General features: G+C 34.3%; 2 protein-coding genes across 5 annotated transcripts; one reads left to right on the plus strand and one right to left on the minus strand.

Moving 5' to 3' along the window:
- Positions 1-1,589: 1,589 nt before the first annotated feature.
- On the minus strand, positions 1,590-5,573 carry LOC114744172 (pentatricopeptide repeat-containing protein At1g74750-like). 4 transcript variants are annotated; one of them, XM_028932357.1, is made up of 2 exons: positions 5,411-5,573; positions 1,590-4,267 (listed from the first exon to the last, which is right to left on the minus strand). In XM_028932357.1, the coding sequence occupies exon 2, from the start codon at positions 4,263-4,265 to the stop codon at positions 1,629-1,631; it is 2,637 nt and encodes an 878-aa protein (XP_028788190.1). In that variant the 5' UTR covers positions 4,266-4,267; positions 5,411-5,573; the 3' UTR covers positions 1,590-1,628. The 4 variants fall into 4 exon arrangements, with proteins under 4 accessions (XP_028788190.1, XP_028788191.1, XP_028788194.1 ...); XM_028932358.1 differs by having other exon boundaries at positions 1,590-4,279; XM_028932361.1 differs by lacking the exon at positions 5,411-5,573 and adding an exon at positions 4,365-5,385.
- Positions 5,574-15,119: 9,546 nt separating this feature from the next.
- LOC114744167 (calcium-dependent protein kinase 10-like) lies at positions 15,120-18,939 on the plus strand. Its single transcript, XM_028932354.1, has 7 exons — positions 15,120-15,939; positions 16,112-16,255; positions 16,349-16,501; positions 17,144-17,259; positions 17,341-17,508; positions 17,837-18,067; positions 18,610-18,939. Exons 1-7 carry the CDS (start codon positions 15,276-15,278, stop codon positions 18,781-18,783), a joined length of 1,650 nt encoding a protein of 549 aa, XP_028788187.1. The 5' UTR covers positions 15,120-15,275; the 3' UTR covers positions 18,784-18,939.
- Positions 18,940-19,066: the final 127 nt, after the last annotated feature.

Consider the following 19,066-nt stretch of genomic DNA (forward strand, 5'->3'; position numbering starts at 1 on the left):
ATACATTTCATTGGTAAGAATATTCTAGGAAAGACAACATTATTTATTACAAATAACTAATTTAACTTTTTTTTAATCTCCTCAAATTAGTCAACTAGCTCTTATAATTAGGACCAAAAGTAATATATCATAATATCAAGTATACCTTTTATTAAAACCTATGCTTCGTGGTTATCGTGTGCTACTTGTCTTCTGAATTGCAAATGAAAGACGAAACTGTCATGTTCACTCATAGATTATCCAATAATCTACAACATTGACAAATTTGGGCCCGTTTTCTCCCTGAAAGGGACAGTCAAGTTTTTTAATTATTATTATTATAAAAAATTCAGATAACATGGGGCTAAAATATTTACCAGGTCAAGACATGTATTTATAGATTACTCTTCGATGAAATTTTCACAGAAACAATGAAGATAATGAGAGGTATCACAACACAAGCAATAACCGTATCCAAGAAAAAAAGAAGATAATTATCACTTTTAATATGTTTGATTTTTTTTGGGTAATATGTTTGATATTTGATAATAAAAAATCGGATAAATAACATGCCTGGATATGTAAAATGAATTATGCTGTTTTTTTTTTTTGGGCCACAAGCATGTGTTACTATTATCGGTTATTTATTTTATTTTTAAATAAAGATTTGATTTTTTTTATTCTTTCCCATTCTAATACCATTTTTCTTTAAAAATATATATAAACAGAATAAATTTTCATAACGCCGCTTCTGTTATAATAAAAAAAAAGGATAATTTTCATGCTTTACTGTAGCAAAACAAACATAATCACTGCGTTTCCTCTATAATCTTTTTTTTTTGGGGGGGCTTTGCGTTTCCTCTATATTCAGCCATGCTATTTTGCTTGGGTAGAGGAACGGGGCCCAAGCCCAAAACTACACTACAAAATTTATAAAACGCAATTTTAAATTGAAATTTTTATCATATAAATTTAAATTCCTCTCATCAAAAACAAAATTCCTTGCATTTGATACCCACGCAAAAATATAACGCACGCTTTTGTTGCGGACACCGTGTACAAATTACATCGTCTCAACTCTCTAAACAAACGAGAATTTGCCACCTCATGAAAATATTATATTGAAATATTTCTAAAATCAGGCACAAAAGAACCATTTCTTTTGGGTTGCACCAAAAAAAAAAAAAAGATTTGTTTTTAACTATCCAAAATTCATAAGCCGGCAAAACAGCCTCTTTAACCAAATTACCTCAATTATATTAGTCTAGTCCCTACTATTCAATAGAAAAAATTGTTATAAATAATGTACATATCCAAAAATTTCTAAAAAACATCTTTAGTTCTTCAAATGGGAAAATTGGGATTAAGAACCTATTGGGGGCATATTTGGAGAAAAAGACTTGGAGAAAAATTTGCCACTTATTTTCTACATTCCGCACCTCTTCTTTCCTCTTCTGCAATATGTTTATTGGCTCTTAATTCTTATAGGTTCTTCTATATGCTTCGCAAATCATATAGGCATACGTCGTACGTGAACTTTACGGAAGAGCTTAACTTAGATAAATGCAAGACTAACTCCATGCTCACTCTCCCCAAAAAAAAAAAAAATCTACAAGCTTAAGATAATGGCTCAATTTCTAGAACAGATACTACAGCAAGTGCATCCTTTCCACATAAGAATGGACCAACCATTTACTAAGAGGCTCCCCACAACCCACAAAACACCCTGAATTGCCTTTTTCAATAAAGAATGGAAAACTAAACACATGTAATAGTTCTTGCACCGCCTGCCTCACAAGAGAAGAACCGGTGACTCGGCTCCTGCGACCCCATCCGGTGACAATGTCAATCCGGTTAGGACTAGTCCCATATGTCAGCATCTTTCGCCGAATCGAAGCAAGTATCCTAGACAATGCTGTCACAGCAGTTCCATCAGACATAACATGGAGATTTATAAGCCAGTAGCAAGAACTTTTCTCCTTGACAGCATCTGGGTACACATTCTTCTGCGAAGCCACCTCCCAAATGGAACCAGCCTCCTCTTTAAGCCCAGACTTGTGAAGAAAATTCACCACTGCATCTACAAGTCCCCTTTTGCTCTCTCTATCCTCAGCATGCATCAGATCTAAGAATTTGCCTGCATGATCCCGCACGTTTTGACCATCAGGTCCTGCTGCTGGCATAGACAGTAAAAATGAATGTGCAGGATGGCCGGTAACTGCCAAAAGCTCACAACAAAACCCCATATCGTATGATGAACGTGCTTCTGTACAACAACTGAGAAGCAAGGTATAAGTCTGCAACGAGGGCCGTAGGCCTCGAGCAACCATGCTCTGCAGAAGATTATATGCATCTGGCAACCGATGCACCCTAAGGAATGCACTGAGAAGGGAATTGCAAGTTGGTACATTTGGCTGCAAACCTGCATTTACCATCTCTTGATACCATGCCCAAGCCTTCTCAACATTACCAGCCTTTCCCCACAAGTCTACTAAAAGACCATAAACAGGTTCATCTGGCACCCAATTTTTCCATTTCATCTCAGCAAAAATCGCTTCAGCTTCCTCCAGATACCCACAGTGGCCAAGCGCCTCCATGACTATGCTGTAAGTCACTTTATCAGGTTCATATCCAGCATTTTTCATGTCACGAAATAATTGTAATGCTATCTGATAGTTCCTAGCTTTAGCTTGCAAAGCAATCATTATATTGTAGGTTACCAGATTAGGAATACAGCCCTGATTAACCATCTCACAAAATAGCCTGTGGGCAGCTGTTAAATTGCCAGATTTTCCAAGGCAATTAATCATGACACTATAGGTAAAGGTGTCAGGTGAAAGACCAGCTTGTTGCATCCTTTCATACATGGCCATGGCAATTTCAAGATATCCCGCTTTTGCATGGATATCAATAAGTGTGCAGTAAGTGACGCGGTCAGGTTCACATTTCTCCTCCTGCATTTGATTGAACACATTGAGTGCTTCCTTCAGGCAGTTTGCACGGCCATAGTTGTGTATCATTCGATTATAAGTTACAACATTGGGCTTGCATCCTTCGCTGACCATCTGTTCTAGTAATTTGTTTATCGTGCCAAACTGTCTGGCACGGCCCAGGATGCCAACCATAGTGGTATAAGTATGATCATCATGCTTGAACCCTGGTTGTCGCTTTAACCAATAAAAAAAGCCAAGAGCAACAGAGTAGTCTTGAAGTTGCTTCATGATCTGGTTAGCCTGATATGCATCCAATGAACAATTTAGGTTATAAAGAGCCTTCTCTGCAGCAGGACTCCACTTTAGCTTCTGCAGTACATCTAAAACCACTTCTACAACACGCCCTGTGTTTGAAAAATGCTGACTTGTTTGAGGAATTCCTGTAGGTGTTCTCCAATTCTCAGGGTGTTTGTTTAAACCCTTGCTAATTGATCGCACAAACTGTGGATCTGAAGTTTGCATGTTGGAAACAGAATTTTTCACAAGTCGGTTTGGAAGGGTTCTTGTTCTCTGTGATACATCTCCTTGGACATGGCTATATACAGCAGGTTTTGAAGTGACCACTGCCTTACGTGTTCCTGAAGGAAAATGCTTTATGCCTTTAGATAAATTTGATTTATCACCATGTCCCTTTGTACCATGATAATTACTTGTACGGTTCGATCCAACATCAGAAGAAACAGAAGGCTTCGGATGAACATTAGCAAAAGCCTCCTTTTTAATGTGTTTCCCATTCGAGGATCTGATACTGGGTAGGCTCTTGGTGGTATCAACCATACAGTTTTTGGAGTAGTTTAATATTCCTGTCCCATGATTCCCATCCAATAAAGGAAGCTTATAATTAGCGATATCAGAAAGAAAGTTGACAGCCGCAATGCCCGCCCTAAAAACCTGGTCAGCATTAAAAGGAGATGTGTGTGCAGCATGCGTTTGAGCATCATCAGCAACACAAGCATATGTTACAGAATCTGATTTTTGTGATGGACTCGGAGTGGACACAGTTTTTGGTGCGCAACCTGATTGATAGACACCCTCAACACTACGAGAAACAAGTCCGTTCACAGAGTCTCCTGAAACCAAGGTTCTTCCTACTCCAGATGCTGTTTGGGTCGCTAAGGCAGATGGCTTCTGTGCAAGTAAAACTTCATTTTTTGTCTGCTCTCTTCTGGACACAAATGTTTCATCCTCTGAACAAGTGCTGGTACTTCCATCAGCAGCACTGCAGCGGGAACCTCCTATAAGAAAACTCCTAGCACCACTTGAAAGGGTACTGATCTGCTTTGCCCGTATCATATCTGCAAATAAAGCTGAATAGCTCCTAACTATGAAACAAACTGAAAATGGATGCAGCAAGCCAACGGGTACAGAATAAGCAGAAAGAGGCAAAATTACCATAAATGGCAGCAAGCAAGCAACATATCAACCATTTCAAGTGCCACTTGCCTACTACTAAAACTTTGAATCTGAATTTTTATGCTATAATGACTTCCTTTAGACAGTTGTATTTGTATATAATGATGAAGTACAGAATCCAGGCACCTACACCACCTGAGAACTGGTTACAATGTGTAAATTATATTTACACCTACTGTACAAAGAAAATCAGCTGCCATTTAAGTTGAAAATTTAATTAAAATGGCAAGCCTGAGGATGTGTTTGTTCGAAGTGAAGATAAGGAATTTAAACAATGTCCATATTTGACCTCTCCGTTTTTCAACATGCTCATTTTCACTCCATCTAATCATGCCCTAAATACAATAAAATAATGAACAGCTTTTATGACAATTGTCTCACAGTCCGATATTCATCCAGAAAGACGAGTAACAACGGAGGAGAAACCCTATATGGTAATGGCTATAACATATAACCACTTCAGACGTGAGCCAGTTATTTAATAGCAATTGTAAGGGAATAGCTCCTTGACTGTAGGTTCCACTAATTCAAACCCAATGCTAAATAAACTTAAAGCGTCACAACTAATGTCTCAATTCTTCATATCTCCTGATTGTCCTCTCCCCTGCAGGGTCCCTTTTATTCGCTTTAGTCACGATTTTGGGAAAAAAAAAAGGGTCCTACAGATACAACTTATCCACGATATCAACAGACTATTATGCCTGGTCCAAAAATTTTATCATAAGAAACAAGAGACCGAAAATAAAAACAGAAGGAAAAACCGAAAAAGATACCGGCTTGAATTAAAAACAAAAAAGGCATGAAAAATCATGAGAAACACGACCCATCAATCATGTAATTATTTTGTAGTTACTGTCTGGACCGCCTAAATTACAGAAATATCATAGAATTGCTACAGAGTCTCGTATGACTTGAGCCGTCTTTTTAACAGCAAAATAACCAACGAACTCTCGGGTAACCCACAAAAGCAATGCAGCTGCAAGAGGAAAAAATGACCTGTAAACAAGAACAGAATTGAGAGTTACCTCAATGGGTGATCAGTAGGTTTCTGGGAATGTAGAGGAGCTGGCGGAGATAGTAGTGAGAGAAGGGGGGAAGAAAGAGAAGAAGAAGGTGAGGGGTTTGTACGGCGGGTGTGTCCGCCGTCGAAAATGCGAGGGTTTCTCCAAGCAAGTTGGGAACGCGGCTGTGAGGTGAGCCCTGAGATCACTGACCTCCTCTTTGAACTTTCGTTTTTGTAATTTATTAGAGGTCCTTTTTCTTCTGTACACGTGTCAGATCCTCATGACTCACACGTGACTCCCACAAGGATCTCGTTGGAATCAATTCCACCACTAGTTTTGCTTCGAGTTTCAAAGATTATTATATCATTAGTTATTTCCTTTCAGGGAAGCGACACGCTTGACAAACACATTTGTTAGTTGTTATTTGTGAATGGTTAATTTTTATATAAATGATTAAAAAAACTCTAGCTATGTATTTTTCAATTTAGGGAGAAAAATTAAAAAGGGTAAGTATATTAATATTTGAAGCGGCTATATATTTTATGGAAATAAATAAAAAGGCATAAGTGCAGAGCATAAGTATTGAGATTTAATGTGGTCAAAATAAAAAGTATTGGGAGCTTTATGGTTAGAAAATTAAAAATGGAATCGCTGTCATCTAGAAACGACGATGGCGGAGGACCCGGGCCAAAGCCAACAAGGTTGTGATTATGAAGTCAGCCTGGCTTGTTGCTCAAGTAAGAGAGCTTCGCTTCTGCTTCTCTGGTTTTTTTTTTTTTTTGGCCACCGCTTTGTTTCTTTCGTCACCTCATATTTTTCTCATTATTTAATTCAATTCAATCCTGCCGCCCTGATCTTTTTTGAAAAGCAAAATATATAACGCACGCGTGTCTGTGGGGGAAAAAAAAGTTCAAAAGACAAAAACACATAATATCTTTAACTTTTTTTGGTTTTTGCCTACAAAATATCCTCGCCTTAAGTGAGACAGAGAATGTGTACTATTTAAATAAAAAAATAGTATTTCGTTGTATTTGACATATAATATTTTAAAATTGCAATTGAATTTTAATATGAGTAAATAATATATACTACATTCAGTCATTAATATAAGAGTTAGTCAGAAATTGTATTTGGTCCTAAATATGATAGCACAATCCATTTTGTCTTCTAAATTTGTAATTAATTTTTAAAAGTAACCCTATTGATTACACATGTTAAGGAAGTTTTCATTCAAAGGTAGTTATGATTAAAAAGATATTTTAAAAAATTAATTTATATTTATTACAAATAACTAATTTAACAAATATTATTAATTTACTTAAATTAATTAATTAGTTCTTCTAATAAAAACGTAAAGCCTGTCATAAAAACCCTACTTGAAAACTTTTTTGGAGTCAAATTTGCTAATTGGATAATTAGTGTTGCTTTTATTTCTTAATCTATTTTTCATGCTAGTCGTTCTAAAATCCGTCGGTGAAAATGAGCCTTTTGTCCCAAAAAAGCTTTTCTTTTCCAAAGCAAAAGTTTTTACGGATACATCCATGTACAAAGATTAGAAATTGAACCCTTGATCATTTTTTTTGTGTGGTCAAAAGTTAACCATTTATTTTATTGCGACAAAAAATACTGTCAACGGATTATATCGCAAGGTCTTTATCATTTATTCAAATTTGGCCCAAAAAATATCATTGATTTTGAAAGTCAAATCGTTAAATTGGTAATAGATTGGCTACCTGGGGAAGAAGAGGGTAACGGTGCCTGGTTCGGGCATTTTTGGGCATAACTATGGGGCTAAGAAGCCCAAAAGAAATCTATAACACAACAATTCGGCCCATATTTTAATTCGGCGAAGCATTGTAGCCTTTTTTTTTTTGTACGAACAAATGTTACAGCCGATCATGATATTAGTTCATCAATCTCTAACCAAGCTGTAAATAATGCAACCAAAGAGTTGGGTCTAGCGATCTCTAGCGAAATAGCTAGTTACTTATGACATAGCGGGTTAAGATCCGAATCTCTATTAAAAAAAAATATCCATACTAGATGTTCGATAGTGTTTCAAATATGATTATTTTTAATAAGAGAATACCTATATCTAATAACAAACTTTCGATTTAGTATAAGGAACTAGTTCCTCACATAATGCAAATTAATGTTCAAATATAATTTCAGGCTTAGGACCCATTTAGAATATTTTTAAAATCATCTATAAATATATTTCACTTAAATCAAGATAAAATTCTTATCATATATACTACCCCCGGTCCTAATTATAAGACACAGTTGACTTATTTGAGGAGATTAAGGAAGTAAGTTAAGTTAGTTATTTGTAATAAATAAGTGTTGTTATTCCTAAAATGTCCTTGCTAATTAAGTGTATTGGTTAGAACTATCATTATTAGAAGGACTATTTTGAAAAAAAATACATAAATATAAGAGACAAAATGGATTGGGGTCTTATAATTAGGACTAAACAAAAAGTCAAACGGGGTCTTATATTAAAGACCGGAGGTAGTATTTATATTATACTACTATTCTAAATATCACAATTAAAAAGTTACGTAGACGCAAGCCAATGGCACTTGTCGGGTTTTTGCGTCCGTGGGCCATTCGGTCATGTCAAGTAAAATTAGGGAGTGTTTGAATGAAACCAAACCATGGTTTGGAGAATAGTTTCTAGAGAGAATATATTTTATGAAAAAGTGATTCTGAGAAGTGAGAGTGTTTGGATAGTTGTTACTAGAAGCACTTTTTACATGTGCAAATTACTAAAAATGACATAAATTAATATGATAATTATATAAGGGATAGATTTTATAATATATTTTTTATCTGAAGAAATAAAATTGTTAATAAAATAATTTTTACTAACACAATTAATAATATATAAAATAATATAACTAATAATAATTAATATGTGTATATATATTTATAAATTATAAGATTAAATAGTGAAGAACCGAGTGTGGAATGAAGAGTGATGCATCAATTATGGAGACTGTTTTGTTATATGTTGTTGGGCCCACACCAACGTCTGGAAAATTTGAGCCAGAAGTAACTTCAGACCACTTCTACCGAAACCATGGTTTTGGGGTCCAAAACCATGGTTTGACCCCAAACCATAGTTTCACATTTTTTGTTCCTGTTTAGCTGGTTTCTTCTCCAAACCATAGTTTGGAAGGACATCCAAACAGGGCCTTAATATCAATGTTATCTATCTATTTCCATTTTTAAATTTAAATACTCAAGAAATTTGCAAAAGTGATGGCGCAACACAATGATGGCGGGAAACACGACCCAGGCTGCATCCCCGAATAAATATTAAATAATTAATTAAATTTTATTTTTAAAACGGCGTAACCATAAAGGCAAAAGGCAAACCGATAAGTAATGATATTACAGAAAGGAAAGATGCTCCTCCACCTCTGCCAGAAATTAGGGTTCTCAATCATTGTTCTCCCCTTCTTTTCGCTCAAGTTACTTGTTGCCAACTAATATTACCATTAACAATCAAATTCTAAAACTTGCAACCTACTAATTGAATTTCACAAAGCTGATTTCAATTTTTTTTTTTTAAAAAAAGAGTCTCATTGAAGTCATATATTAATCAAAAGCAATAATTTTTGGAACAACAGCCGGCGATTATTAATATTGAGGAAAAATGATATACTCGTCTGATCTTTAATATAAAACCTATTTAACTGATTTGATTATATTAAGAAAGTTAGGTAAGTTAGTTAATTATAAAAAATATAACATACTTTTTCTAAAACACCATAATCATCTTTCTTAATAATATCATCTCTCTCTCTCCTACTTGATTATGATTGAGAGAATATTTATATTTAGAAAAAATTGATAAAAATAAGAAATAAGTCTTATATTTTGGACCAAAATCAATTTAATAATTTAGTTCTATATCAAGGATCGGAGGAATATATAGTAATAATTCCACATGATGAAATATGTTTCCAGCTTAAGCGTTTTACTATTAACGATTCATCTTTATTTTAATGAGCCCATGGTTGGTGTACGGATGTTATGTGCACGGGGAAGTCTCTTATCTGAAAATGATTGTTGTTCGCCGGAAGGTGTGGATATATTGTGAGTGTGAATTTAGTTTTGTGTTAAAAAAATTTATAATTCATGATTCATTTAATGTGAAATAAAATATATAATAAATAATTTAATTAGTCGATTGTTACGATACCTTATAATATAATCCAGAAAAAGCACTCGATAGTGGATACTCGATGATAATATTAAAAAAAAAACCAATTAGAATGAATAGTAAATAAACTCGGAAATGTGAAATTAACCAAGAGAAACGTTATGTGCAAAATGAAACTGCCAATTAATTAAAGTTGCATTTGGTATGAGCAAGATAGAGGAAAGGAGATGGAAGAAGAAATTTTAATGACCTCAATTTAAAAAAATAAAAAAATAGAGTTAAAAACTTTTAATTATTTTTCTTATTATTTTATTTTACATCTTCTTTTGGTCAAAATTTTATAACCCAACTCTTCTAATTTTTTAAATTAAACTTATTAACATTTTTCCTTCTTTCTCCTCTCTCCTAGTCCGCCTGAATCAAAGATACGACAAAGGCCCATACACAAGTAATTGGGAGAACACAACGCCGTTGGCAACGGAGAATTTCAATTTTGCGTTGTGTTAATGATGTAAATGTACTTTTTGAGCCCAAAAAAAAGGAGCTTTTAATTCTTATAAATATATACTTTTCCTGTTTTAAATATAAAAATTAATTAAAAAATTGATTTTAGCCCTTAATATAATATCTTAATCTGTTTTATCTCTTAATCTTTTTTAAATTATTCTTATAATTACTCTCTCAACAATAATTAAATATAACAATAATTTAAATGCATGCATTTTACGTAAGCAGGTCATATTATATGTATTACATTTAAACCGCTGTGTGAACTTCGCTTTACTTAATATATTCTTAAATCAAATTTCAGTGTTATGCCATTTTGTATTGATTTGCGTACATTTTAAATAATTGTTTTAAATGTAATAATAAGTGGATGATGGGATTTGGATGCTTTTGGTAGAGAAAATCATGCAAAAGCAAAATTGCAGATAGTGGTTTCAATCCATGCAAACCTTAAAAAATTCAAAAACAAAAAGAGAAAGAAAGAAAGAAAGGAAATGGGCCACATGCATCTTTAATATTAGACATCAATGACAATCAAGACAAAAGGGTGTGCACTTTTCTAGTTAAATTATTTTTTTAGTAGGCAAAAAAAATCATTACTCGTGCTCTACTTTATCTGTTTGTTGTTAAATTAATGCACTTTTTTCTAATTTAATGTTTTAAATTTATTTAATTTTAATTTTAATTTCCCTCTTCTTCTTTTTTTGGCCAAGAGAGTACACTTTTCTTTGAAAAATGTCATTCTGAACTGTTGATAGAATTGCCGAAAATCTGGTTAATTAGCAAATGAATCGTTATTATTTAAACAATACTCTTCCAGTCTTTAATATAGGATCTAATTACTGAGTTAACTTTGGTCCTAAATATAAGATTTATTTATCATATTTATCAGTTTTTTCTAAATTACCCCTATGAATACTTCGTCAACCTGTCAACCATAATCAAGTAGAAGAAGGAGGGAAGCTATTAAGAAAGATGATTGTGATATTTTAGAAGAAACATATGATATTTCTTATAATTAACTAATTTATCTAACTTGTTTAATCTAATAAAATTAATTAAATAGATTTTATATTAAGAATTAAAGGAATACGTAATAAATGTACGAACTTATCTAGTATCCACACACCTCATGTTTTAACTATTTTTGCATTCAAAAAATTAATCCTTAATTTTCTGTCCTTAATAAGGCCAGCAATATCCATCACAAACTAAACTATATAACAACGATAACGCGATCGGTCAATGATGAGCGTCCTCCGTATAATTAGGAGGGGGGGAACGAAAGAAGAGAAGTATGTACAAGTTAACACTTTATCTTTTGGCAAAAAAAAAAAAACACTTTATCTAGCTTTTAATATTTATCTTATTAATTTTCGAGTAAGCAATTTTTTTATTAATTCGCTCTCTATCCTTGAAGTTAATTTATATTATTAAAATGTTAAATTATTTAAAATGGATTGGTACAAGTTGGCGTCATTCGAAATCCCTCTCAATTTGGGACTTGGAAGGTCATTGCCGTTGCTTGCGTTATTGAAAGGGGTGGCTTTGGAGGGAAAAGAAGACCTAAAACACTTTATAGCTGCCTTTTCGGTGGAGTTAAAGGCTTTATATATATACACACACTACCTACAATCCTAATTATAAGAGTTAGTTGATTAATTTGAGGAGATTAAGAAAGTAAGTTAAATTAGTTATTTGTTCTAAATAGGTATTGTCTTTCCTAAAAATATCCTGACTAATTAAGTATATTGACTAGAATTATCATTGTTAGAAGGATTACTTTAAAAAAAAATATAAATATAAGACACAAAGTAGATGGAGGTCATATATTTAGCATCAAAATAGAAGTAAAATAGGATATTATATTATATATAACAAGAAAAATGAAAATAAAAAAGAAAAGGGGGGGTCATTATTATTTGTTGACCTTAGCATGCAGGAATCTCATTTTCCCCCGTTAAGTGGGTCCTATGCCCTCATTTCTTCCAAAAGGACTTGTAAATTGAACTACTTTGGACTTTTAGCTATAAACTCTCATATTTAATAACTTTGAGCCTGTAATGTTAATAGTTTTTTTTTTCCAAATCTTGAGAAGACACAATGTGGTTTTTCTTTTGAAAAAAAGAGTAGTAATATAATTGCAATAGTGCTGGTCAAAAAACAAATTGCAACAGCAGATTATTTTTGAACAAATAAAACAATTTAGCCATTCTTTTTTTTAATCTTTTTGCCAAAATTTATTGACTTACTGAAAAAAAAAATTAGATGAGGGATTAGAAAAAGCACCAACAAAAAATGAATTAATCAGAAAGAGCTAATTTTTCACCACACTAAAATATATATATTTAATGCTCGGCAGTGTTTTAGATTGATATTCGATAGGAATATACGGATACTTAATAAAAAAAAACTTAAACTACTGAGGCTTAATACTTTCATATACCCGACTAATTTAGTTCGGCAAAACAATATAATAGGGAAAAGTCATCTCAAATTAACATACATGCTAATTATGAAACCATCAAGCCCATGTTACCTACTCATTGGTGAGGTCTGGGTTGAGAGATAAGACCTGGCTAATAATTGACTCTGTCATCATTGGTTTTTTTTTTTTTTTTTTAAAAAAATATTTAAAAAAATATGGTTTAAACTTTGGAGAGTAGCAAAACATTACTATTTTTTTAATCATTGATTTGAGCATGACAGCCCTAGATTAATATCCTGGCAGTGTGAAACCTTTTTAATACAATCCATAATATCTGTCTTAAGCTAATTACGTTTAGTTTAGCATCTCATTCATCCACTAACTAAAATAATCTCACAGTAATTCAGACTATAGCTGGATGATAAATAATATGAACACATAACCAATGGATCAGAGAAAGAAATTTGAATCTTCACCTGTTCCTTGTAAGAGAAAAAATAGAGTTACATCAATTTTAAAAAATAACAATACCTATAAATATGTTTTTTTAAAGAAAAATTAATCATTTCATCTTTATAATTTTAATTCAATTGTGATTTAATTTTTAAATTTTAACTCAGCATGACTCAATTTCTATAATTTTATTTTAACCATTTAAAATATTAACTCTTGTATCTTTAAAAATAAAATTATATATTTCATGGAATTATAAAGACTGCAGCAGCATATGCCACTTAAAAGACTTCGGATTTTTAAATTATTTTGAAGTATTGTAGATTTCATATTAAAAATGCACATGAATGCAAATAATCTCCTGACAAAAATAGCACAATTTGTTATTCTATAGTCCTATAAAATAAGTTTGAATTTTCAATTTATCGGCTGTAAATACTTTTAATTTTGTTTTTAGCATTTAAATGTCAAAAGTTGGACCTGTTTAAATTTTAAAATAATTTTGAAATAAAAAATATGGGATAAACAGAGAAAGATAAATTATACACACACACGTCTTTCTTACTCTTTCTTCCCAAACATATTTTTATTAGTTTTTAGATTTAGATGTTTGATTTTCCGTATATACCACACATTTGAGCGAAAAAGTCAAAATATTCCTAACGTAAAACCTCAAGCGCTGAACAACTTCAACAACTGGAGGCCAGAAAAAAAAAACATAAAGATTTAAAAAAAAAACAGCAACCTCAACTTCGAAAGAGTCTAGAACTTCACGAGTTTTGTGGAATTATTTATTTATTTATTTATTTTATTTGAAAATGAAGCGGTCAATGGAACTTAACTGGTCGATTCTGAAGCGTTGCTGTTTTCCTTCACCCTCCCGCCAATTTTCTTCAATGGTCAGTTGGTTGGTATCTGGTAATAGTGAAATCTCAACATTTTCATTACTTAACATAACTATACTGTGTGTTTTATTTAGAAATTTGGGGGGGGGGGGAATTATTCATATTTTATATAAATCTTATATTATATGTGAATATAGGAATAGATATTTGGCTAAACCAAAATTTACTCTTTTTTTCACAAAATTTTGGCTAAACTTGTAAAAACTTTTAGGAAAATTACACTCAAATTCCAAGTAAAAAGATTTTATTACTGTGTGATCCTTTAAATGTTCAAATTAACCTATGTGGTGAGAGATTGCATTTGAAAATAGGCAATTTTCCATCAACGCCCTCTCTTATTAGTCCCAACTCGTTTACTTCTTAATTGTGCCTATACAAATTGTTATTCCATGTGGCATCCTAACCTATCAATTAAGCCACAATAAGTTGTCACTTCGAGTGTCTCAACTTGTTAATTGTGTCACAATAAATTTCCAGCGGATATCTTTCACTTGAAAATTCTTCACCTTAAAATGACAATTATTTATATAGGTACAAATGATAAGTAAAGAAGTTAAAATTGACAAAAAAATGTTGAGAGTGGCAATCTATACATCAACTGAGAGAAGATGATCAATTCACAATTGCAATGTATTACTCACAAGTCATATCCCAAGAAATTTTGCAATAATAAAATCTTTCACTCAAAACTTGGGTGTAATTTTCCCATCAATTTAAAATGACAGCCACCTGAGAATAAATTTAAAATCTTAACATGACAATATTCAAGAGTGAAGGGAGGAATCCTAAGTTTTTCTATTCAATCTCTCTTCCGGTGTCCACCTAATCATGTTTTTACTTTGCAACTCGTGCATTCATCACGCCTTTTTTTTTTTTTTTCAATCTTACGGTTTTACACTCCCGACCCACCTAATCATGTTTGTCAATTACATCGAGGGATAAAATTGCATTGTCTATTGATTAAAGGAAGCTCATGATTATAAATAATAATATCAAATGTCAAAGTCCCGCGTAATGATCCAACCCTTGGGCGCATTTGGTAAATTAAGCTTCTCGATCATCATACTAATCCATGGAATCAAATACTCAAATAATATTCTGGTTGTTTTACTTCTTCCTACATATCCTCATTCACAAAGGCCGCTTGACAAATCTAGTACTTCCAAATTCCCATAAAACATCAATATATTTATTATAATTACAACGATAACGATTATAACTTATTTTCAAAACCTCGTTCTCTCTCTGTTCCCCTTTCTCTTTCTCATTCTCTTTCCCTCCCTCTCTTCTTATTTTTATTTTCCCGGAGCACTCACCGGCGGCAGCACCACGTCTACGCTGTGTAAGAGACCTCAAAATCTTGCTCTGTTGTGAGTTAAGATCAGGGAGGTTGTTCTGTTGCGGTGAAGCTTCGAGAGAAGCATGGGAAATTGCAACTGTTGTGTGAAAGCGGAAGTCGCAGAAGAACCGCCGAGCAACCACTCAAACCACAGGAAGAAGAAGAAATCTAAGGACAGAAGGCAAAACCCGTTCGCAGAAGACTCAATTTACTCTCCGGCTCCGATCCGAGTCCTGAAGGACGTGATTCCACTGAGCCACCGAACCCGAATCAGCGACAAGTACGTACTTGGACGCGAGCTGGGTCGCGGCGAGTTTGGGATCACCTACCTCTGTACGGATAGAGAGACGAAGGAAGCACTGGCCTGCAAATCGATTTCGAAGCGAAAGCTACGAACCGCGGTGGATATAGAAGACGTAAGGCGCGAGGTTGCTATAATGTCAACGCTTCCTGACCACCCAAACGTCGTGAAGCTCAAAGCGACCTACGAAGATAATGAGAATGTGCATCTCGTGATGGAGCTCTGTGAGGGCGGTGAGCTCTTTGACCGGATTGTTGCCAGAGGACATTACAGCGAACGAGCCGCCGCGACGGTCGCCAGAACGATAGCAGAAGTTGTGAGGATGTGTCATGCCAACGGAGTCATGCACAGAGATCTCAAGCCTGAGAACTTCCTTTTCGCGAACAAGAAGGAGAATTCTGTCCTTAAGGCCATTGATTTTGGGCTCTCTGTGTTTTTCAAGCCCGGTATGTGAGTCATATATATATATATATATATATATATGTTTCTTCGTCATGCTTCCTTTGGTTTTCCAGTTAACTCTCACTCGGGCTGTAATTCGAACTTTTCTGTCCAAGAAACGACTCTAGTGGTACTACTGAACCAAAAATCATCATGGATCTTTTCCCCTTCTTTTAGGAGAAAGATTTTCGGAGATCGTCGGGAGTCCATATTATATGGCGCCGGAGGTTCTGAGAAGAAACTACGGGCCGGAGGTTGACATATGGAGCGCCGGTGTCATTCTGTATATATTGTTATGTGGGGTTCCTCCGTTTTGGGCAGGTACTGGCTTTGTTATTGTTTTTTAATTTTAGTGATACTAATGGTTATGAGAAAATTTTGAGTTTTATTGAGAGTTGGTGGCGTTTTTTGCAGAGACGGAACAAGGTGTGGCCTTGGCTATTCTGAGGGGGGTGATTGATTTTAAGAGGGAACCTTGGCCTCAGATATCGGATAGTGCTAAGAGCCTAGTGAGGCAGATGTTGGAGCAGGATCCTAAAAGGCGCTTGACAGCTCAACAGGTGCTTGGTAAGTCGCGCGGCTTTTGAAAGCCAAAGTTTTGTAACAAAACCAAAGTTTTCTTATTGTGTTAGGCACCGACCGTCTAGAGATTCATCATCCCAATATCCTAAATAGAGGATGTTGAAGTCGAGAACACTCAGTTTCGTGTCTGGGATTTGCCTTGTATTGTGGTATTATCAGTTTAACAATTCCCAGTCACTAATCTCAGGAACCACAATAAATGACTCAGACTCAGACATTGGATTCCTCCTTTGTGTCAGAAACTTAGTTGGATTACAATTTTCAAAGGTGGTGGTGGAGAAACTCATAAGCAGATGGCGGGCACCTTACGGGAGGGATATTCATAGGATTTTTCCAGGGAAAAATTGTTCCTTTGCCCTGATTTTTTTTTGGGAAAGTTAAGGATACACGTTAAGTACATCGAATGGCCCTCAATTCTGGTCATATTTGGGGTTTATGGACAGAGCTTTCTTATAATCATCATGCATCGCAAGAATGATGTTATATTTTGCCTCGAAGTTTGTCTTTTGATAACTAAATAAGGCACTGTCATCACTTATTAGCCTTCAAATGACCATATTTAAGCAGTCCACAGTAACCAACCGTGGCGTTACATGTGACTTCCTTTGTCAATAACTGTGTTTGCAGAACATCCCTGGTTACAAAATGCGAAGAAAGCTTCAAATGTTCCCTTAGGAGATATTGTGAGGTCCAGGCTTAAGCAGTTCTCCATGATGAATAGATTTAAAAAGAAAGCCCTTTGGGTTAGCACCTATTTCTTAATTTTACACATATTCTGGTTCTGTTTCTGATGAAATATTAAGGAAGTTAAATGACTGCGACAGGTAATAGCAGAGTATTTATCTATCGAAGAGGTAGAGATAATCAAAGACATGTTCGCATTAATGGATAGTGATGGAGATGGAAAAGTAACATATGAAGAACTCAAGGCTGGGTTGCGAAAGGTTGGTTCCCAACTGGCTGAGCCAGAGATAAAGATGCTGATGGAAGTGGTAAGCTCTCATATAGAAATGCACCATTAGAAATCTATCTCCAAAGTTCAATTTCTTTAAATAATAATAATAATAATGCTAGAAGGTTGTTTCCAAATGGATATTATCTGAGGGTAAGAGGAATTTAGTCTTTTAGGCCTTGACTGAGGAATAATGGGATTTTACCAGAAAGGCAGAAATTAGCCACAATTTTATCTAAATCCAATGTAACAGCTCTGTGTTGAAAATTTTTCCTGCATATATCTGAAGAAGTCATTCTTGTTCAAAGCCAAACATAGTGAAGCAGATTTGGAATAACGAGAATTTGTGATTGATTGGAACAAATTAGGCGGACGTTGACGGGAATGGAGTGCTTGACTATGGAGAATTTGTGGCAGTGACGATTCACTTGCAGAGAATGGAGAATGACGAGCATTTCCGCAAAGCATTCATGTATTTTGACAAAGACGAGAGTGGGTATATTGAATTAGGTGACCTGCGAGATTCATTAGCAGATGAATCAGGTGAAATTGAAGATGATGTTGTCAATGACATCATGCGGGAGGTTGACACAGACAAGGTTTGACTTCCATGCTCATCACTAATCTTTCATTTGTTTCAATATTCTCCTTTCATTTTAGATACTCCATTTTTTTTAGGGGCAATATAATTTTTAACTCCTCAAGTCCTTCTTTTTTTATTTTAGTCCATCATATTTTAAATCATAAATTTTAGTCTCTTAAGTTTCTTTCTATCCAAAATATTTATGCGTATAATTTAATAAAAACTTGTGTTTTTTTTACCCTTTAAAGGACCAAAACCTATAATTTGAAACTCGAGAGATTAAAATCAAAATTTTTGCAAACTTGAGGGACCAAAAATTGTATTAACCCTTTTTTAACATATTTTGATTTTAGCCCATAAAATTTGAAATTAGTAATTTTGATCTCTGCAATTTGATGTCATTTTGATCTACCTAAAGATTTTTTTGTCTCTGAAACAAAAACAGAGAGGGAATTTTGTGCTATACCTAATAAAACACTTGACAAGTCTTTAAACATGAAAGAGATGTGCTGCCAAACAACATTCCTAGTTGCAAACTTTCATGTTTTGTGGGTACAGGATGGGCGAATAAGCTATGAGGAGTTTGTGGCAATGATGAAAACAGGAACTGACTGGAGAAAAGCATCAAGACAGTATTCAAGAGAGAGATTCAAGAGCCTGAGTCTAAATCTGATGAAGGACGGTTCACTTCAGCTTCATGATGGGATTAGTGGCCAATCAGTGGTTGTTTGAGTGAAAAAAGTTACTGTCCATTGCTTTTGCTTACCTGGCTGGCCCCTCCATTTTCCTTCCCACCCTTTTTTCTTCCTTTTCGCCACTGTCTATGCTTCAAAGTTATGGCTGGCTCCTATAATTTCTCCCACAAAGCAAGGATTTCATCCTCTCAAAGTGTAAAGGTGTTTTAAAGTCAAGTAGTAGAGAGAAAGTGGATGGGAGTGAGGGAGTGAAAAGGGAGGAGAGTTTTCATATGCACCCACGCTTTCTAGCCACTCTACCCTTTTTTTAATAAAAATTT

Source organism: Neltuma alba, unplaced genomic scaffold (assembly GCF_004799145.2).
Source record: "Neltuma alba isolate B1F8T4 unplaced genomic scaffold, ASM479914v2 tig00004278_pilon, whole genome shotgun sequence".
Lineage (NCBI taxonomy): Eukaryota > Viridiplantae > Streptophyta > Magnoliopsida > Fabales > Fabaceae > Neltuma > Neltuma alba.